The 22808-nt window shown below is 40.5% G+C and overlaps 2 protein-coding genes across 7 annotated transcripts in view; one reads left to right on the top strand and one right to left on the bottom strand.

Annotated features, from left to right (window-relative positions):
- LOC121917377 (protein dopey-1-like) overlaps positions 1–10076 on the bottom strand; it is an 81726-nt gene extending 71650 nt beyond the window's left edge. For both annotated transcript variants that reach the window (XM_042443307.1, XM_042443306.1), the window contains exon 1: positions 9935–10076. The gene's annotated coding sequence lies outside the window, so the exon portion shown is untranslated. The remainder of the gene's footprint in view (positions 1–9934) is intronic.
- A 5598-nt stretch (positions 10077–15674) lies between these two features.
- LOC121917384 (E3 ubiquitin-protein ligase E3D-like) overlaps positions 15675–22808 on the top strand; it is a 92637-nt gene continuing 85503 nt past the window's right edge. For all 5 annotated transcript variants that reach the window (XR_006101017.1, XR_006101016.1, XM_042443318.1 and 2 more), the window contains exons 1-3: positions 15675–15816; positions 17829–18025; positions 20582–20672. Coding sequence is in view for 3 of the 5 variants with exons in the window: in XM_042443318.1 (XP_042299252.1) it covers positions 15713–15816; positions 17829–18025; positions 20582–20672 (392 nt within the window). In the remaining 2 variants the exon portion in view is untranslated. The remainder of the gene's footprint in view (positions 15817–17828; positions 18026–20581; positions 20673–22808) is intronic.

Consider the following 22808-nt stretch of genomic DNA (forward strand, 5'->3'; position numbering starts at 1 on the left):
CTGACACTTTGAAGTTGAACCAAGACGATTCTAGTAAACTAATCTACCTGATAACGGCAGCCCGAATTGTTTACGCTAAACACTGGAAGAAATCCTATGGCCCCCCAGTTAAGGAATGGGAGGCAAAAATATATGAATATGCAGTAATGGACAACCTATCTATGCTATCAACTGGTAGAACTGTACAACAGTGTAAACGTAAATGGAAATTTTTGTTAGATAAATGAGGAAAAAGAGATGTTACCTCACAGTAACACTTAAGACACCTGTATAATAGGGGAAAAAGTAGTTTATTTCTTTTATGTTTTTTTTGTGTATTGGAAAAATTGTTTGATTGAAGATTTTACTGTTATGCAAATGTATTTAATTATGTAAGAACAGAAAACTCATTAAAAACTATATTAAAAAAAACAACAAAGTTTTATGGGACTCTTTCTTATTTGGGGGCACTTCTTTGCCCCTCCAGGATGAAAAGAATAGACAGTGTGTCTGAGGATTTTTAAAATGTTGGGCCCCAGAGAAGAATAAACATGGAAGCTACACTGCAGAGTTCCATTGCTTATACATCTCCAACCAAAACCATTTCCAAAATAGATACTGCAAAAACTAATTTTACACTTTAGTTATAATAGCCAAATTAGCATCAAGGAAGTGTGAAACATTATTCTGCAGCTATCAGGAACAAAATGTCATATGTAGATCTGTAGCAATACTCTAAAACAGAAAGAGACCAGACCTCCTTTCATTAGTGCTAAAACCTGAAACAAAATTGAAGGAAAGTTAAAAGACGTAACTTTAAAAGACGTAAAAGACTCGAGGGCAGTTAACGACAATAGCAACAACTTTAAACTCTAGCCTCATTTGCACAGTCTGACAAATACTTTTTTCTTCTGCACATATCAAATAAAATATAGTCTGCAATGCAAATCCCTCCAAGTTAAATAGATTGTTCCAAAATAGTTGGACAGAAAGATATTGTACTAAACTGAACTGAAGATGCTAAACATTCAGAAGTCTCAGCCTGAATTTAATACAGCTGAGATATAGGTATGAATTTGAGATAAGCTTAATACTGAATATTAAGGAAACAAAAAGTATGACCATGGAAAAACTACATGGATTCATCCTAGATGAAGACAAACTAGAAAGAGTCATAGAGTTCCCAAATCTTGGATCAAACAGTGATCAGAGCAGAGATTGCAGTCAAGAAATCCAAAAATGACTATGATTGGAAACTGCAGCTATGAAAGAACTAAATGAGATCTTAAAATGTAAAGATGCACAATTAAACACTAAAGTTAGAATAATCCAAGCCATTGTATTCCCCATTACTGTGTACAGATGTGAGAGCTGGACAGTGAAGAAAGCTGATAGAAAGAAATTCCACTCATGTTGGATGTGGTGCTAGAGAAGAGTGCTGAGGATACTGTGGACAGCCAAAAGGACAAACAAGTGGGTCCTATACAGATCAAGCCCAAACACTTCCTGGAAGCCAGGATGGCTGAATTGAGGCTGTTGTAGTTTGGCCACATCATGAGAAGGCATGATTTATTAGAAAAGACAATGATGTTGGGAAAGGGGGAAGGCAGTAGAAAGAAAGGAAGACCACATGCCAAATGGTTAGACTCAATCAGAGAGGCCATGGGATTGAGCATGCAGGACATGAGCAGAGCAATGGAGGACAGAGGGTCTTGGAGGTGTCTCATTCACAGGGTCGCTATAAATTAAGGCCAACTCCAGGGCAATTGCCAACAAGAACAAAAACTTTAAACTTGTCTCACTGTAAGCATTCTTGAGGGAAACAGAATTAAGCCACATCTGAGAAAACATTACAAATGCTTGCTTCTGGCACCAATGATATGGACACTACACTAAGTCTGGCCCATTTAAAAAAAATTGAAGTAAACAAAATGGTTATTGCATTGTAAAAGTGTAACTGTGGATACAGTACTTCATTATTTTGCTTCTTTTTTAGGGCCAACCAGGTTTTCCATTAACAGCACAGTGAACACAATTCATCTGACACAATATTAACAGAGAAAGACTTCTTCACTGCCAGCATTGCTATCTCTTCAGCCTACAAAAAGGCTCTGGTGTGCTCTGACATATTTGGCAGCAGTACTTATGCTTTAAATTAGTTATTTGAGTCGAGCTTTGCAAGGGCAGAGGATGAACTGATAGTATTTGATGAAGAAATGCTTCAGAAAGATAAGCACATTCTTTTATCAATTAGAATTAGTTTTCTGGGTCATTGGTTTTGGAAAGGTTTCTAGATTCATTCATTAATGTCACAAACAAGAATACTGAGTAACTGCTGGGAAGGGAGGATTGGAATAGAGTAGAATGGCTTGAATAATGAAAAGAAACACTCCCTTCTGCACGATTTTCTTGCAGTAGCCTAACACATTTTCTTCTATTTTGCTTTAGGATTATCAGAAACAACTTGAAGATACACAATGACAAAAACTCCAAGTGCAAGACTTTACTTTCTCCCAAAGTAAATAGGCAAATATCCCCTTATATGGAACCCTAAAGAATTTCAGGTGAGATGTCAGCATTATGATAACAGCATCTAGACAGGCGACAAGGAGAACTTAAACAGGTGAAGCAACGCAGGTAATGGATTATTGTCTCGAGGCAACAATGAGATGGATAACAATCAATGAATCCTGACAACATGGAAGTCCTGTAGGAGGATGAATCTCAGGACCAGGAATTAGTTATGCAGTCTTTTCTGTATGGGATTAGCTTCCCCTGAAGTAATAGGTATAGTCTGTGATACTTCTTGCTCCATCTTTGTCCCTGGAGGCATGAATGGAAATGAACTATGTAAACTCCACTTTCGACCTGCCAAAGTGTACCTATACACAGATTACCCAATGAACTGGTAACTTCTCCTTTGTAATGCATTTTCTGCAGAGTTGTTAAAAAGATCCAGAAATATGATGGAAAAATAAGGTTTTTAGACTGATGACAAGGATAGTTGTAAAGGATCACATAACTTCAGCTCTGCCCTAGTTGCCTATTTTTTGTTGTTGTTATGTGCCCTCAACTCATTTAAAACTTACAGCGACCCTAAGGCAGACCTACCAGATGGAATTCAAAGTGCTGATATTGTATATGAAGCCCTAAACCAGTGGTCCCCAAACTGTGCTATTTAAGGGACTTTGGACTTCAGCTCCCAGAATCCCAGACTATTGGCCAACATGGCTGAGGCTTCTGGGAGCTGAACTCCAAAATCTCTTAAAGGGCACAGTTTGGGGACCACTGCCCTAAACAAATAGAGGTCCAATATCTGAATGTCCCCTCTTCCTGCACCAGTCTTCTCATTCCGGTGGGCCACAGGGGTGGGGTATATGTTCATTCTACCACTGTGTGCATGTGCCTTCAACTCACTGGTTGACTTCTGGTGACCTCATGAATTTCATAGCGTTTTCTTTAGTAATACTCCAAGTTGGTTTTGTCAATTCCTTCCTCTGAAATATAATCTACCTGAGTCCAAGTACTGACCAGGACTGATGCTGTTTACCATCCAAAATCAATATTTGATCCAAGGTACAGGAATGCTTCAACTATTTTAATTACCTTATTGTCCAAGTTGATTATTTTTTTTAGATACGAGCCTGAGACTGAGAGAAGTAGCTTGCATAAAGACACATTAGATTTAAACTATGGATTTCTTAGATTATATTTAGATATCTAAACCCTATTGGTTGGTCTTAATTAGAAAAGGTTGATTAAAACAACAGTTGAGTGGCGAGTCATTATTTAGGGTAATCCTACTGATTCAGTGGGTCTACTCTAATTGTAACTAACAGGGTGGAAGCTTTATACTGCAACAGCCAATAGCGAACAAGACATTAAAACACCTATTTTATTAAATATGCCTTAACATAAAACAAATCACACATCAGCCAGAACAGCTTTGGCTATGTACTTTGCACATGAGCTGAAGACAAACAATGCCATGTTCACTGACTGAACATAGGAAGAGTATAAAGACAAAAGGAGTTTTCAGAAAACTAGAAAGTCAGTGCCAACAATGGACCTTCTGTACACAGTAGGATATTTCTAACTATGAATACTGGAGGATGGTTAATGGTTTCTTTCTCTTCCTCCTCCTTTTGTTGATGTTTCCCTTTCTCAAGCCATCCTGCCATTAAGAAACTTTCAGAACTTGACTCAGCTTGTTTAGCTTATTTACCAATTCCACTCTTGAGTCTCATTGAGGGTCACAACTTTAAGAAAAGAGGCAATCAGCATTTGAGAATTTCACATATTCTCCCATAAACTGGGAAGAATGGCACTGGTCTTTGGCTTGGTGACAAACAACAACTTTGGATGCCTGGTATTTATGGCACAGCAAGCCCCAAGTGCATCATTTTGTACATTAACCTATCCTTTTGATAGTCTAATCATGCCTACTGTTTTATAATTAACAATTATCACTGTTCTATAACTCCCATGAGCTCATACACATTAGTATGAGTAACAAGCTCCTAACTGGAAAGACAGGATGATCACTCTGTGTTTCGGTTCTCAGCATCTCTAAAGAATCAGGTAAGAGATGTAATCACTGCTAATAAGATCATATAATACTTGGCTAAACAGACAGACAGTTCAATATAAGACAGCACCACTTGTTCATATGTGCTTGTATGGGCAAGGAATTTGAAGCATTTATTTCTTCAGGAAGTATACCAGGATTTTACTTCTAAATGTCAGTGAGGGATTGTCACACCTTCTCTTAACTATAGGCCAAAACCTTATTTACACATGCCAGCAACCACTATTTTTACAAGAAAAACACTTTTACAGTTGTTGAAAGCTCTAATACAGTGGGCCTTTGATATCTGCTGGGGTTTGGTTTCAGGAACCCAACCCCCCCCCCCCCCAATATTGATACCAATATTCCTTATTGGAATTTATAAAAAAAATTAGTACTTTTAAGCCATGGATAGTTGAATCTGCGGATAAAAAAATCTGTGGATATGGAGGGCTGACTATACCAACCTAATGTGTTGGTAATACAACTGTGTATATTGCACTGTTTTTCTAGCACCCAAAAAGTTTTTGGGTTATGACTTTGCTATTCCCATTTTGTGCATACAAGGCTGAGGCTGCACTCAGACAGTGAACATTCATTCTGTGATTGCTTATTAAGATGATACCCTTGTTATCAGAATGTCTTCCTTTTGTTAAAGTGCATCATTCTGAACATATTAGTCTCTCTTCCAACAAATATTTTAGTGCAATTCATTAAATCACAAATCCCCTCTCTCCTGCAGAAGTAGCCAATGGCAGAATCCATCACACAAAGAAATTATTCACAGTACTTTGTGATACAAAATTCAAATGCCATGGAGCCATTGAGCAACATAACAAAGGAAGTGTGTACTGTATTCTGTGATCTTCTCATTGGAAAAAAAAGTATGTAAAAAAATCAGAAATAAAGAACACAATCCTAAGCATATTTCGTTAGAACAGTATGAAGAGAGATCTTGAAACACCTTTGAGACTAACTGAAAGAAAGAAGTTGGCAGCATGAGCTTTCATAGACTTCAGTCTACTTCCTCAGATGCATTAGTTAGAACAGTGCTTCTTTTAAAAAAAGTTTAAGATAAAGCTGCAAATATTTAAGTTCAATGTCTTCTGTGAAAACATTTGCCATCTACCTATGTTGAACAGCATGGATTGAGCTAGGACTGTTTTTTTTTATTCCAAAGGTTAACCAGAAAGAACAAAGTACATGATTCCACAGCCGTAACATTAATGTAGATTAGAAAACATGATTTGCACGGAAATGTAATTAACAGAACAGAAAAATTATCTTCATGAATGGAAGGAAGATACTCAAATACTCAGAAAGTATGTTGCATTAAAGTAGCCTGGAATAAATAAAATAAAGTTGATAATATAAACAAACAACACTTAAATACAGGAGAATCAATGTCAAATGAAGTCCACAAAGAATATGAAAGCAATATGACTGACACAGCAATTCTTTACATGTTTACATAAACATATGTCCCACAGTGTTCAAGGCTACTTGTACGTATGTGCCTTCAAGTCAAGAGTTGATTGATTTACTATGACATCACAAATGCATCAAGCAAGGAATACTCAGAGGTGGGTTGCCATTGCCCTCTTCTGAAATATAGCCTACACTATCTGGTATTCCTTGGCAGTCCTCCTATCCAAGTACTTTGTTGTTAATTGTTCCCAAGTCATGTTCAGATCATGGCAACCCTGTGGAAGAGACATCTTCGTGATGTACTGTCTTCAGCCTCTCTGTTCAGGCCTTTCAGGCTCAGGCCTATGTCCTCCTTGACTGAGTTTACAGTGGTGCCTCGGGTTACGAAATTAATTCGTTCCGCGGCTAATTTCGTAACCCGAAAAACCTTCGTAACCCGAATTGCCATAGGCGCTAATGGGGAAAAAAGCCGCGGCTCTGCCGCGGCTCCATTTAAACAGCGCCGGAGTTTTTTCGTAACCCGAAAAAACTTTCGTAACCCGAAACAATAAATCCCTATGGGATTTTTTCGTATCCCAAAAAATTCGTAACCTGGGTATTTCGTATCCCGAGGTACCACTGTAATTATGTGGTGTGTGGTTTTCCTCTCCTACTTCCCTCCACCTTTCCTTGCATCATTGCCTTTTCGAATGATTCATTTTTTCTCATATGGTCAAAGTACAACAGTCTCAATTTAATCATCTCGACTTCTAGAGAGAGTTCAGGCTTGATCTGTTCTAGGACCCATTTGTTTGTCTTTTTGGCTGTCTACAGTATTCTCAGTACTTTTGTCCAGCAATACATTTCAAATGAGTTGATTCCTATTCGGTTTTTTTTCACTGTCCAGCTCTCACATCTGTGATGGAGAATCCAAGTACTGTACTATCATCACTTTAGTACTAAGAATTGTCTTTACGCTCTATGTTCTTGTCCAGTTCTTTCTTAGCTGCCCTTCCCAATCCTAGTCTTCTTCTGATGTCTTGACTAAGCAGTACTAACCAGACCTGATCCTGCTTGGCTTCCAAGATCAGATACAATGTGGTACCTTCAGATAAATGCAGATCTAGGATTGCCACTTAACTTAAGGAAGGATATGAGAAAATGAAAAGTCCTAATGAGATTACAAATTTACAGATAAACCAATTTAGAATACAGTTTAATCAAGGACTCTTTATGTTTTTCAGAGATCCAAAACACATTGCAGAAATAATCCAGTCTGAGATCGCTTTAACTGCTCTGGTTCAGTGCTACGGAATCCTGGGATTTGTAGCTTATTGTGGAACTGACAGAAAAGGCTCAATGTCTCACAAAACTACAGTTCCCAGGATTCCCTAGCATTGAACCAGGGCATGTTAAAGCGATATTGAACTGGATTGTTTCTGTCATGGGTTTTGCACCTCAGTCATTAAGAGGATGGAATCACATAGTTAACTGATGTCTGTAGTAATGAGGGGAAAAAGCAATGTATGCTATCTTGAGAGAAAAGAACGGTATATAGTATACATACAATATAAAACAATAGTACTGCCAGCCCTATGTATCCTCAGATTCTTTATCCATGGATTCAAGCAAAAAAAATATATACATACTCAAAACCGAGTCTTGATTTTGCCATCTTGTATAAGGGGCTCCATTTCACTATGGCATCGTATTTAATGTGACTTGAGCATCCATGGATTTTGGTATCCACAAGGGGTCCTGGAACCAAATCCCAGCAGATACCAAAGGACCACTGTAATAATAAATTTGACTATTTCTCCCTTTTAGTACATTAATCTAAAAAAAAAAAAACCCACAAAAGAAATTACAGGGGATAGTTATTTCAAAACAACTAGGATAAAGTACAAAGGTGCAGTGTGTGTACAACATGCAGATCAGTGTACAACATGCAGATCAGAGTTATCATTCAATTGGGGGAGAGGGAGAAATCTCACTTATAGACACTCCCATTAAAATGGGAGCAGAATTCAAGAACATAGCCACGTTATTCTGCCATATCAGTATGCAAAGATATCTTCTTTTAGCACCTTTAAGACTAAAGGTTCTACCAGATCCCTTTGTATCTCATAAACACAGGTTAACTAATCCACCTGTTTCACAGAAACACGGAATGACTCTACATTGTAGAAATAATGCAGCCACTTGACACCACTTTCACTGCCACATCTCCATCCTACAGAATCCTGGGATTTGTAGTTTGGTAAGGCACAAGCCCTCTTTGACATAGAAGGCTGAAGCCCTTGTAAAACTACAAATCCCAGGAGTTCCTTAGGATGCACTTCAAGCGGTATCAAACTGCATTGTTTCTACAATGTAGATGACCTTGGGCAAGTCCCACTCTCTCAGCCTCAGAGACTGACCATGGCAAGCCCCCCTCTGAAGACACTTGCCAAGAAAACCTTGTGATAGGGTTGTCCTAAGTCAGAAAGGATTTGAAGGTACACAACAACAACAACAGATGCACCTCTGCTTTTAATGAAGATGACTCTTGAAAATCTGCCTTAATGTAGGCAGAACGCAAGTCCAAGACTGCAATAAATTTCTTCAGAGAGGGGTTTGCCATTGCCATTCTCTGAGGCTGAGAGAGTGTGATTTGCCCAAGTTCACCTAGTGGGTTTCCATAGCTGAGCTGGGACAGAGTGACCAGATGTGTCTTCACCACACAAAGGAGGACAAAGCACCACAACATGTAGGCTATTCAAGAAAAATGGAGGCCATGACCAAATAAAAGCTAAAAACACTCCTAGAAATGTAAATCCATGCTTCTCAGTCATACTCAAAATGGAGAACACTTTGGAATTCCCCCTGGACAAAACATAAAAGCTAAAAACACTCCTAGGAATGTAAATCCATGCTTCTTGGTCCTGCTCAAAATGGGGGACATTTTGGAATTCCTACTGGACAGAAAATAAAAGCTAAAACACTATTGTAAATATAAATCCATGCTCCTTACTCCTGGTCAAAATGGGAGGACATTTTGGAATTCCTCCTGGACAGAAGAAGGTTCGAATGGAGGGTGTGTCCTGGAAAAGGAGGAAAAGTCTGCTTATCCTGATCACAGGGTTTTCTTGGCAAAGTTTCTTCAGAGCTGGACCATCCTCTGAGGCTAAGAGAGTGTGACTTGCTCCCAAGGTCACCCAATTGGGCTTCCATGGCTGAAAGGGAGACAGAGTGGCCAGGTGTGTCCTCACCACACAAAGGAGGACAAGGCACCACAAAACATAACAAAGAACTTCTTTGAAGCTTTCCATCCCCCCCCCCCCCCCCCCCCCCACAAAATACACTACTGTACTTGATTATTGATTTGATTATTATTTTGACTTAGAGCCAGTTTAGCCATGAAAACCCACTGGGATCAAGCCACACTCTCTCAGCCTCAGGGGAACCCAGGGCAGTTAAAGCAGCCCCAAACTGGATTATTCCTGAAGTGTGTTTGGGATCAAATGTCTTCAAACAGCCCTGGCTCAATTGCTAGGGAATCCTGGGATGTGTGCTTTTTTGGTGAGACATTGAGTGCTGTCTGTCAGAGAAAACCCTGGTGCCACAATAAACCACAGTTCCCAGGATTCCCTAGCACTGAGCCAGGGCAGTTAAAGCGGTCTCAGACTGGATTATTTCCGCAGTGTGTCTTGGACCATAATGCCTCACACTGCTTTAACAGCCACAACAAACTACAATACCCAGGATTCCCTAGCAATGGCAAAACCCACCACTGAGCCAAAAGAAACACAGGATAGGGCAGACGCTGACAACGACTTCATAACACAACACAACAACAACAACAACATTTGATTGTTAAATTATGTGACAACTGAGGAGGTGGGAGGGGGGTTGTAAAAGAAAAGAGAGAGAAGCACAGGAAGCCTTCCACATTTCAGGAGAGAGGGGCAGAGAGAGATGGGGGGCCTCCAGCATCCCTACCTTGTTCCTAGGAACCTACTATCCAGGGCAAGGAAGAGCACTACAGCGGACCAGAAAGGAGACCCTTCTCCAGCTAAACACAGAGGGAGGGCACTGACAGCTCCCAGCATGCACCGCGGCGGCTTCCGCCCTTTGCCTTCCCTTCCGCCATCATCTTCCCTTCGCCTTGCGCGGCAGCGCCCCCTGCAGGACTAGAACAGGATAGCGCCCCCTTCTATCTGCCATTTGGCGCAGGCTTCTTCTCTATGGTCCAAAACACACTGCAGAAATAACCCAATTTGAGACTGTTTTAACTGCCCTGGCTCAGTGCTAGGGAATCCTGGGAACTGTAGTTCTATGAGACATTTAGCCTTCTCTGTCAGAGAGCTCTGGTACCACAATAAACTACAGCTCCCAGGATCCCATAGCACAGAGCCAGGGCTATGTTGTTTTAACTTTGTGGTTTTGTAAACTGTCCAATCAAAAATAATAATAATTATAAGCCGCTCTGAGAGCCTTTAGGGCTGGGCATAAATACCATATATAAATAAATAAATCTGTAGTTTTGTGAAATACAGTATCGAGCTTTGTCTCCAGAGATTCAGATGTTATGCAGGGCTGCCAAATTGAAAAGTGGGCACAGCTCCTGTGGCTTTAATGGCTGTGCAGAAGAGAGAATTTCAGCAGGTGTTGCTTGTCACACAGCCAGGTAACATGCAACACCTGCTACAACTTCCCTCTTCTACACAACCATTAAACAAAGCACAGGTGCTGTCTTCAGTGCTCACTGTCACATATGCACTTCCAAATTACTTCAACAGAACTAACTGAAGCCAGTTTTGTTGCTTTAGTTAGATGCTTCTGGGCCATAATTAAAAACGGAAGGAGGAGTTTTCTGGCACATTTTAAAAATGTTTTAATTTTGCATGTATTCTTCCCTGGGGTTGTGTTAGCCGTAGTGCATTTCTCTAAATTTTGATGTGTGTGGTATTCCACATGACCTCAGCTCAGATGGACCCTGTCAGGCCAGCCACAATTATCCTCAAAGCAGGAGGACATGACTTTCAATAAAGTCAACCTCATGAGGCCTCTTGAGAACAATTCCCCCCAGACTGGCCCAAAAGTTAGTTTGGGAGTCGCTAATGGAATCAGTATTGCCTCCAATAATCAGAAGAATGGGCGATGGTTGTCTAAGATCTCTCACCTGATGAGCCAGCTACCAATTTTACTCCTTCCCCATTTCCCATGATTGTTGCCAGACCAGATTGCCTCACCCAAACAAACACCTTTGTCCAGACCATCAAGCACTTTTGCCCTGGGCTAGTTTTCACCCTTAAAACCCCCTGGAAAACTTTCCCCAGTGTGAAGGCCAAAATTTCATGGGAACTTTATGTCACCGTGGTTTCTGTTCTAGCACAGACACTACCATTCATCTAACGCTCTCGTAACGGTTGTGTCTCACCCCCATCTCATCCCATTGGACCCCCGGAAGTGAGCCTCATCTAGAGTAAATATCTCTGTTAGTTCTGCCTCAGCCTCTTCCAAGCTAACTCCTGGTTTCCTGAGACTTGAATGAATGTGTGTGTGATGGTGAACTGGTGTGTGATTTTTAATAAAATAATACTTTAATTTGAGGAGCCTGATTCTGCATCATTTTTAAAGATCTCTCTGTCCCTTTTCTTACAGACTTCCTAGCCGAGCTGGTGTTGGTTGGAGTCACCAAGGCTCTTAGTCCTGGGTGACTTCAACATCCCACTCGGGGCCAGTTCAACAAATCTAACAGGGCAGCTTGGGAGTTCATGGCTTCTATGACAAACATGGGCCTATCCCAATTAGTCTCCAGGCCAACACATTGTGCAGGTCGTTTTAGTACAGAACAGGTATGTCCATGGGCAGAGGTAGTTAATACCACTGTATTGTCATGGACGGATCATTTCCTGATCAAGTTTGGACTAAAAGCCATTATTTAACCCCTTGGGGCTGGAAGATCCATTAGAATGGTCCTCTCACGAAGGCTGATGGAACCTGTCAGATTCCAGAATGCCTTAGAGGGTTCAATGGTTGGTGACACTGGTGATTCTGCTGAGGTCTTGGTTAATATTTGGAATAGAGATCTTAGCAAGGCTATAGACACAATCGCTACTAAGCATCCTTTCCAGCCCACTTCAAATCGTAAACTATGGTATACCGAAGACCTTAGAAATATGAAGTGTGTTGGACAATAACTAGAGTGCCACTGACGGAAGACTCATCTCCTATCTGGTAAGACACTCCATAGGAATTTTCTTGATTCCTATGGAGTGGCAATACGTGCAGCGAAGAAATCTTTCTCCTCTGCACGTATTGCGTCTGCAAAGTCTCATCCAGCAGAAACTGTTCAGCGTGGTGAGGGATCTCACTCAAGTACCCACCATCCAGAACCTTTTATTAGAACCTACTACAACCTACTGTGAAGCATTGAACAACTACTTTGGAGATAAAATCTCTCAGATAGGAGCTGACTTGGATGCTGGCATTACTGCACAGGTAATAGGAGAGGTGTCCAGTAACTCTGCGAACAATGTTATACTGGATCAATTTGAATCAATGAGTACCGGGGACATGGACAAGCTTCTTGGTAGTGTGAAAAAAACCACAACTTGCTCTCTCGATCCTTGCCCTTCATAGCTGGCTGTCCAGGATGGAGAAACAATTAGGATATAATTAATGCATATCTCAGGGAAGGCCGATTACCAGCTTGTTTAAAAGAAGCAGTGGTAAAACCACTCTAGAAAAAGCCTTCCCTAGATCTGTTGGACAAAAACAACTACATATAGACCAGTCTCCTATTTTACATTCCTGAGCAAAGTGATTCAGAGAGCTGTTGCTATTCAACTCTAAGTAGTCTTGGATGAAACAGAATATCTAGATCCATTTCAAACTGGCTTTAGGACAGGATATGGAATTGAGACTGCTATGGTCACCTTAGTCAACAATCTCCGTCTGGGTATTGACAGGGGAAGTGTGACCCCGTTGTTACTTTTGGACCTCTCAGTGGCCTTTGATACCATCGACCATGGTATCCTTCTAGAACGCCTGCGAGAACTGGGAGTCAGAGGCACTGCTTTGCAGTGGTTCCATTCCTAAATTGCAGGCAGATTCCAGATGGTGATGCTTGGAGACAGTTACTCATCTAAAAGGGGGTTGTCTCCAATGCTATTTAATATTTACATGAATCCGCTGGGTGAGATCATTCGGAGACATGGGGCGGGCTGTTATCATCACGCTGATGACACCCAGATATGCTTCTCCATGTCTCAGACTGCTGCAGTGACTAAGGATGGCATCTCTCCTCTAAATGAATGTCTTAAGGCAGTTATGGACTGGATGAGGAAAAACAGGCTAAAACTGAATCCAGATAAGACGGAGGTACTCAGTATAGGGACCTCTAATCCAGGTATGGAGATATGTTCACTGGTCCTAGATGGGGTCAGATTTCCCCTAAAGGACTATGTTTGCAATTTGGAAGTACTCCTGGACTCATCGCTCCAGTTGTCAGTCCAGATAGATAAATAAATAATAATAATAATAGATGTGACAACCAAGATTGCCTGTTATCAACTTCGGCTGATATGCCAACTGCGACCCTACCTGGAGCTTTGGGGCCTGAAAATGGTGGTACATGCGCTGGTAACCTCTCAACTTGACTTCTGCAATGCACTCTACATGAGGCTACCCTTGTGCCAAGTTCAGAAACTTCAATTGGTTCAAAACATAGCAGCCAGGCTGGTCGCCGGTAAATTTAGAAGTGACCATATAACACCAATCTTAAAATCTCTACATTGGCTGCCAATCAGTTTCCAGGCACAGTACAAGGTGTTGGTAGTAACCTTTAAAGCCCTTCATGGTTTGGGTCCAGTCTACTTGCAGGCACGCCATACAATCTCCATACAATCCACCTTACACACTCAGGTCCTCTGGGAAAAATCTATTGCAGCCTAGGAAGACCAGCTTGGCTGCGGTCACCCAGAGGACCTTCTCTGCCGCTCCTAAACTTTGGAATGACCTGCCAGAAGAGATCTGTCTTATTATGACTCTTGACGCCTTTAAGAAGGCTGTCAAGACGGATCTCTTCCAGCAGGCCTTCCCTGACTGACCATCCCGTAACATTAGCATGGTTTGGATCTTACAATTTATAATTTATTAATTTAATTGTAATTCACAATTGTTGTTGTTTAGTTGAAATTGGAGTCTAAGGGAATTGTGTTCTTTTTATTTTATGCACATTTTATATTGTTATTATTACTAACGTATTTTATGGTTGCAACCTGCCTCGATCCTCTGGGAGAGGCAGGCTATAAATAAATTTATTATTATTATTCAAGAAAAATGGAGGACATGACCAAAGCAAAGCTAAAAGAAAACAAAGAAAGCTTAAAAGAAAGCAGAAAAGTAAATTTGTGCGTCTTAGTGATAGTCTCAAAATGCAGGACATTTTGCAGTTCCTCTTGGACAGAAAATAAAAGCTCAAAACATTCTTAGAAATGTCAATGCATGCTTTTTAGTCAGGCTCAAAATGGAGGACATTTTGGAATTCTTCCTGGACAGAAAATAAAATAAAATAAAAAAAAACCAAAAAAAAAAAAAAAACCACTCCTGGAAATGTCAATCCATGCTTCTTAGTGATATACTCAAAATGGAGGACATTCTACAATTCCTCCTGGACGGAGAATAAAGGCTAATAACACTTCTAGAAATACCAATCGATGATTCTGAGTGATATTCTTAAAATGGAGGACATTTTGCAATTCCTCTTGGACAGAGAATAAAAGCTAAAAACAGTCTTAGGTGCAGTACAGAGCTGCCCCAAAGGGGTGGCCTGCTGCACCTGCCCCTTTTTGCGGTGGATTGGGGCCAGAGCAACCTCACCGGCAGCCCTACGGCCCCAATCGTTTTCCAGGCCACGGAGAAGCAGCAAAATGCCACTTCTCCATAGCCCAGAAAAGGGGTGTCCTTGGGGCTTCAAATAATCGTCTGACTGTCAAATAATTCAAAGTAAAGCCAAGCCAGATCTTTCTCCAACAAGATCCTTTCTCTTCAGGATCGTTCCCTTGGCCATGCGGTTGGTGTGGGAACGATCTGCTCCCCAAAAGGAGCTCTGTAAGCAGCCTGGGGCGGCACGGAGATGTCACGCATGTGCAATGCTGTTTGGATGTGGCGCACACATGACATCAAGGACGCACGCTACGTATGGATGGCACCATGTAAAATGGCACCATATATATTAGGGTTGCAGAGCGTGTGGTTTCCACGCGCTCTGGAACCCTAATTTCAGCACCAACACAGCGTTTTGTGCCCGCTGCTTGCTTGCTTTTTAGTGATGTTCAAAATGGAAGACATTTTCCAATTCCTCTTGGGCAGAAAATAAAAGCTAAAAAACATTTCTAAACGTGTCAATGCATGCTTCTTGGTGATGTTTTCAACATGGAGGCCATTTTGCAATTCCTCTTGGACAGAAAATAAAGCTAAAAGCTCTCCTCCTAGAAATGTCAATGCATGCTTCTTAGTGATGTTCTCAAGAGGGAGGACATTTTGCAATTTCAAGAAGGCTTGAAATGTAAGCCACGTCCTGGAAAAGGAGGCCTTGCCACCCTGCCCAGGAGAAAGCAGAAAAGAAAAGAAATGCAGCAGTGCTCCAGCCCAGCCAAGCCCTGAGCCTCCTGGGTGCAGAGGGCGCTGTGGCTGAGGCTTCCCTCTTTTGCTGGCTGGGTTCAGAGGAAAGGAAGAGCTTCCTGGTCTGCCTTTTCCTTCCTGCCCCACATGGGCTCCTTCCTTGGGCAAAACCCCATCTTTTCTTGGCTGGCACTCATGGCACTGTTCCTGGAGGTGAGGCAGAGGACCCAGACAGGGCTTCTCATTATCAGGTACTTTATTTCTTCTTCCCCCATCTTCCTTTTGCTCAGGTTGAGGGCAGTTTTTGCAGGAAGTGTCAAAAATATCAGTGAATGCTAAGGATGCAAAAGGATCTTGCATGCATCCCTCTTGCATGCATTCACTTTAAGACAAGTGAAAGAAAGAAGCTGTTAGCATGAGCTTTCCTAGACTTGAGCCTGTTTCCTCAGATGCAGTGTGTGCAAAGGGATCTTGCAACTCCCTTTAGGACTAAGTGAAAGAAAGAAGCTGTTAGCATGAGCTTTCCTAGACCTGAGGTTACTTCCTCAGATGCATGTTACTTAGTTCTGTACAGTACAGTATTTGAAATGAGTATGCAAAGGGGAGCTTGCAGCACCTTTGGGACTAAGTGAAAGAAAAAAGTTGGCAACATGAGCTTTCCTAGACTTGAGCTTATTCCTTCAAGTGCAGTGTATTCACAAAGGTTATTTAAAATGTGCTGGAGGAGAGTTCTGCAGATACCATGCGAACTGCTAAAAGATTAGTAAACAGGTCCTAGAGCAAATTAAGCCTGATCTCTTCCTAGAAGCCAGGATGAGTAAACCCAGGCTGCTGTACTTTAGACGTAGCATGAAAAGACTTACAAATGCTTGGGAAACTGGAGAGTCTCCAAGAGCTGAGCAGGCTGCCTGAGCACTTTGTCTGCATCTAAACAGCAGAATTAATGCAGTTTGATATTGCTTGAATAGTCATAACGTATCTTGTACATCTTATGCACATAGATAGACGGAAAGTAATTTTATAAAATTAAATAATTTTGTGCATGAAGCAAAGTTTGCGTATATTGAACCATCAGAAAGGAAAGGTGTCACTTTCTCAGTCACCCATGAAAAAGAGTTTGGCTTTTGGAGTACTTCAGATTTTGGAATTCTGGATAAGGGAGAATCAACCTGTATATGTTACATTAATGTGTCCAGGGACGTAGCCAAGGGGGAGATCTTGGGGTCCGGACCCCCCCCTTCCATTAGAAAAATGAATGGCGCGTGCTGCTGCACTGCCACGCCTAGGGTTGCCATAAGTCAGGACCTCCAAACTGGGACAAATGTAGGACAAATATAGGATGACTTTTCAAATGTAGGACATAGTTTTAATAAATGGAGGACACGTGAAAAAAATTGACGATTTTTTTTTAAAATGTTAATATAAATGCATGTTTCTTAGCCATAATCCAAATGGAGGACATTTTGAAATTTGACAGAAGAGGACATATCCTGAAAAAGGAGGAGGATGTCTGGTCACCTTGTCTGTGGTCCAAAATACACTGCAGAAATAAAACAATGCTGGACTGAAATGCCCAGAGTTCCTCACCAAAGCTGCGTCCACACTGAGGAAATAATCCAGTTTGAGAGTGACTTAACTGTCCTGGGTTAGTACTGGGGAATGCTGGGAATTGTAGTACACTGTGGCCCCAGAGCTATCTCTGACAGGGACTCACATAACCCTCCAAACGTTGTTGAACTGCAGTGCCCAGAATTCCTCACCAAGTGCATCCACACTGAGGAAATGGTCCAGTTTGAGACTGCTCAGTGCTGGAGAATCCTGGGAATTGTAGTCTATTGTGGCCTCAGAGCCATCTCTGACAGAGAAGTCTCAATGGCCTGTTACAGACAGCCAAAGTAAAGCTGCTTCAAGTCACAGTGGAGGTATGGTATTTCAATGATGCATGCGTCCTAAGAGTCCAGAATTCGCACCAAAGCCATGCTCCAGGCTGGAGACCAGGGTTCAAATCCCGGCTCAGCCATGTAAACCCACTGGGTAATCTCGGGCACGTCACACACTCTCAGCCTCAAAGGATGACAGTGGCAAACCTGTCTGAAGAAACTAGCCAAGAAAATCCTATGATAGGTTTGCCTTAAGGTTGTCATAAGTTGGAAATGACTTGAAAACACCCAATATCCACAACAACTAACTTTCACAATCCTATCAGTGTGTTGATTGCAAAGCATTTTCAAATGGAACATACTTGCTTCTTTTTAAAACATAGAGAACTGAAGCTGGAAAGCTGGCCTGTGGATATTACTGTGATGCCATCCTTAATAGAGCTTAAAACTGGTGAAGACTGCAAGGCACTGAAGCTTCCACAAGAGGTCAAACTTGTTCCTTCTTCATGTCGTGGACTGCAGTATGTGCCTGGTGATGGCTTACATATGAGATTTCTAGTTCAAGCAAGTTTAAATACAGGTAAGAAAATGACTGACAATATATGTATGTGTGTGTGTTTGTCTTTAGTGATGTGCTTTTTGTAATGCAAGCAGGTTGAACTGTAAAGGATTAAGTCCATTTTCCAGAAACTACAATTTGCTTGAGCAGTATGGGATTGTGGAAGGTTTAACTTTTAGCTGTGAGATTTGTTTAAAAAGACTTCACAATTCTGGCTGCTTTCTTTTTTCTGTTTTGCCTCTAAAATGTCATTAAGTCCAACATGGATTTTATTGGATTACTCTCTATGCTGAACCTATTGAAACCAAAAGTTACTAACAGTCTTGATTTCTCAGCAAGACAAATGCAAAATAATATTGTGGTATTAAAACAAAGTTTCCTTACATTCACTGTTGTGGGTTTTGTGACTCTGACATATAAGTCTGTGCTCCAACTCTCATTTAAGTAGTTCCAGAAATTATACTGTTCAGTTTATCCTTTCACTTTACTTCACATCTTTGCCTTAGTATTGCCAGTGGAAATCTTGGCTGCAGTCAGTGAGACATATGGCTGAAATCCTCTGTCAGAGCAAACCCCATTGAGCTCAGACGGGCTTATTTATGAGTAGAAATGTATAGGTTTGTACAGTAAGTCACATGAAATGTTGGTCATGGAATGGGATGGAAATTTCCCCCACTGTCACCTTTCCAGTGACGTATTTTATCTGCTATAGTTTATTAATGTTGCTTTTAAAAATGGCAGAAATAATACTTTATTGCTGCTTGATCAGAGTTATGCATATTTTTCCAGATTTCTAGGACTCAGATTATTTCTGTTGATATTCTCTATATTATATTAATATAGGAATGGGGATTATGGCACCCTGTAGTTGCTGCTGGACTACAGTTCTTTCCTCTTTTACCCTTGACTATGATGTGTTGGGCTGATAGGATTAGGGGGGAACCCACATGCTTCCCACAGAAGTATTATAAAATATTATTTTAATCATAGCCGTGTTAGTCTGGAAAATCAGTGTACAAACGGATCTTGTAGCATCTTTCAGCCTAACAAAGAAAGAAGTTGGTAGCTTGAACTTTCATAGACTTAACCCTACCTTCTCAGATGCATGTTTGAGTCCAAACTTGCATCTGACGAAGTAGGCTCCAGTTTAAGAAAGCTCATACTACCAACTTCTTTCTTTCAGTTAGTCTCAAAGGTGCTACAAAATCCCTTTGCATATTGGTATTTTAACCAGATTATGTTGTAGGAGTGTTATAATAATGGCAGAAAAGTAATGTGTTTATAATATTTTTGTGTTCTGTCTTCAGAAAAGCTGGTCCTTTTTTGATGCACTGTTGGGAAAGCCCTTGCAGTGTAATGGTGATACGGATCTGTCTTTCTTCTTATTATTTTTAAAGAGTTTTATTCAACAGACATAATAAAAATGTACGTGAACAACAAGACAAACAAGAAAAAATATAAATATAGTAGTATTAATGAAGTTGAACAAACAATATATATAATAAAAAATTGACCACCTTACACCAGTTGATTAGCTAGTATTTTAGTATATCTTTGTTGTACATGTATTATGTCTCTATATAATACACATATTTTAAACAGTTATCTGAATGTCTAATCATAGTAACTCCTTATACCGTGTTAATATTCAACCTTCTCATTCTACACAACCCCTATTCTCTCTTTCATATTGCTTCTCTCTATAGCCTTCTTAATGTCCTCCCTAACTTGTTTCCTTCTCTCCCTCTCCCCTCCCCTTCTTTCCTTTGCATCCTGTTTCACTTCCAAAATACCTTCTTATATTCTTATATTCTTCTTCTACTTACTCTTATCTCTCTCTTCACATACTCTTACCTTTCCACCTACATGCTTTTGCCTTCATTACGTAAGCCTTTACTCTCTCTTCTCTGTCTTTCACATGAGCTAGGCAGCACAGTGGGGAAGTATATGAGCAGCAAACCATAAGAAGAGCTTAGGTACATCAGCTGAAATATCTGTAAAGTCCAGCACCTGTTTCCCCATAATGATAACTAGCAGGAATTAATACTCTGTGCTCCAGAAAATGTCTGCTTCACATCTCACTCCAGCTTTGACTTTACCAGGGGCCCTTTCATTTTATATAGCACTGTGATTCCACTTTAACTTCCATGGTAGCATCCTATGTAATCCTGGGGTTTACAGTTTAGGGAGAAGTATTCAGAAATCTTGGCCAGATCGCTCCAGTCCCTCACCAAACTACATACCCCAGGACTCCATAGGATGCAAACATGGCAATTAAAGTAGAATCATAGCACTTGTGTGAAAGGACTCCTGGTGTTTGTTTCAGGCTGCTGTTTATGCCATATGAGAATCATACTAATAAACTTACCTTACAGTAGATTCAGCTGTCTTCACCTTGGTCAGTTGTAGATTGCATTGTTACTGAGATAACATATATCTCATGTCCAAATTCTTGAACTAAGCTATAAAAATAGTATTTGTTGTGTCAATCCTGTCCTCTACATGGGAATGCCATGAGAATGTTACTTGCTTTTTTACTGTTGAAAGTAATGTAGGTCTTCTTCATTATCTTTTCAGAAATGCTGCCAACTGTTGGTGACAGTCTTAAATCCAAAAAGCGCTTCACCTTTTACTGCCAGACTTGTGGCGAGAGTATAATAAGTGATCAGTAAGTGCTGGGATCCTTATTTTATGTCTTTTCTGTGGATTGATGGATTTGGAAAGTAATTGGATCATTCTAATAGAGAGCCAGCATGATGTAGTGGTTTGAGTGTACTACAACTCTGAAGAACAGGGTTCAGTTCCCAGCTTGGCTGTGGAAACCCCCTGAGTGACCTTGGGCAGGTCACATGCTCTCAGCCTCACGGGACGGCAATGGCAAACCTCCCCTAATGAAATCTTTTAACTTTATTTCCATATTTTAAAAAAATTACAATAACAGTATTGTTTACAGCTCATTTTTTCATAATATTCAACAAATAAATTTTGCATATAATCCATTTCTGTTATCTTACATAACGCTTTTATATTTCTTTTACTTTCCTAAACAAATCTTGATCCATGATAGGTTCACCTTAAGGTTGCCATAAGTCAGAAACAACTTGAAGGCACACAACAACAGAAAGTGTGAAGACTTCCTTGGTGAAGCCTTTGCTCCTGACAATCTAGTTTGTATTGGTATAGCATTAAAGTTGGGTTGGGAATATGACTCTTTGGACAAGCAACCAGTCTTTCCATTCAGAGAATTAGACTTTTAGCAGCTTCCTACCTGTGTCCTGTTACTATATTTCCAGTATGAATAACATATCCCCAGGGTTGTCTGGTTTAAACAAGGTTGATAAAGCTTTCTAATACATAAAATAATGTTTCACAGTAGTAATATAGTGAGCAGGGTTCTTTTTTTTAAACTAATGCAAAAAACTGGTTTAAACCAAAAACCCACCAATTAAAAAACATATTTTTTAAAAAACTGTTTCTCCGCATTACTGTGTATCCTCCCTATTTCTTCCCCTTTTCTTTGTTTTCATTTCACTTTGTTTATATTGAGTCTTCAGGCTAAAGAGCGGGATATTAACTTTTCCTAATAAATAAATCACAGGATCCAGCCTGAGGAGAGGTTCCGTTAAACTGAGAAGCTAGCTCACACTGTTTTCTCATTCATTCATTTATTTATTTAATCAATCCTAAGGAGGATATTTCATTTCATTTCCTTTATTAACAGCATTAATATGCTGCCCAGTTAACAAGAATTATCTGAGTTGCTATTTTGAATTTTTAGTAATCACTTGACATGGTAACCTGAATTTTGTTGTGTTTTGTTTGTTTTATGCCATGAACGTCAATCGGATTTGCAGAAGGGGATTGTCCCCTCGCTCCCATTTTCTTTCTTGCTGGTAGGCCATAAAAGGTTTTCCTTAATGGGAAGCTATAGAGGATTTCTGGCCATAAGGTATTTAGTCATAGCTGTTGTTGTGTGCCTTCAAGTCATTTCGGACGTATGATGACCCTAAGGCAAACCTAAAATAGTGTTTACTTGTCGAGATTTGTCCAGAGAGGGTTAATCATCACCTTTGTCTGAGGCTGAGAGAGTGTGACTTGCCCAAAGTCACCCAGTGGGTTTCCATTGGCGACCGGAAATTTGAAACCTGATCTCTAGAGTTATGGTCCAACATTCAAACCAGTACACCATGCAAGACTGCCTCTTTTTTTCTAGCTGCTTCAGTCCAGGAACTGAGAAGTATTGTGCTTGTTGAGATTGTAATATGTGGCTGACAAGCTGCGTTAAGCCTGGTCAGTCTCAGGTTGTGCAGGTCTCTTTGATGCATGACACACGGGGAAAATGCTCCTCACACTATTGCTCTTGCCATTCATTTGCTTTTGGAAAACTGGGCAGAAGTGGCATTTAAATTAATTTTCCTCCGCTAACTTTTCTGGCACTGACCCTTTCCCATTAATCCCAAATATCACTGCACACTTGCTTTATAGGTATGCTGAAAAATGAAAAACAGAAGGTGCCATCTGTTTAAGTTTCCATTTATTGTGTTACATATTGTGCCAGCTATTAATTTTCTAGCATGTGTGAAAGATTTAGTAGTATGGGCTAGGAAAATGTGTTACTTTAGTCCTAGCGCAGCTGCGGGACTAAGCCTTGTTTTTCTTTCTTTGTTCCTGAAATGGATTTGTGTGTGTCTTGGTTTGCAAAATGTCAAAACAGCATAGGAGGAGGTGAATTGATTAAACAAAAGACATAAAAATTGGAGATGTGGCTCTGATCTTGAAAAGGAGATTTGTGTTAGCAGAACTC

Source organism: Sceloporus undulatus, unplaced genomic scaffold, assembly GCF_019175285.1.
Source record: "Sceloporus undulatus isolate JIND9_A2432 ecotype Alabama unplaced genomic scaffold, SceUnd_v1.1 scaffold_16, whole genome shotgun sequence".
In the NCBI taxonomy this organism is placed as follows: domain Eukaryota; kingdom Metazoa; phylum Chordata; class Lepidosauria; order Squamata; family Phrynosomatidae; genus Sceloporus; species Sceloporus undulatus.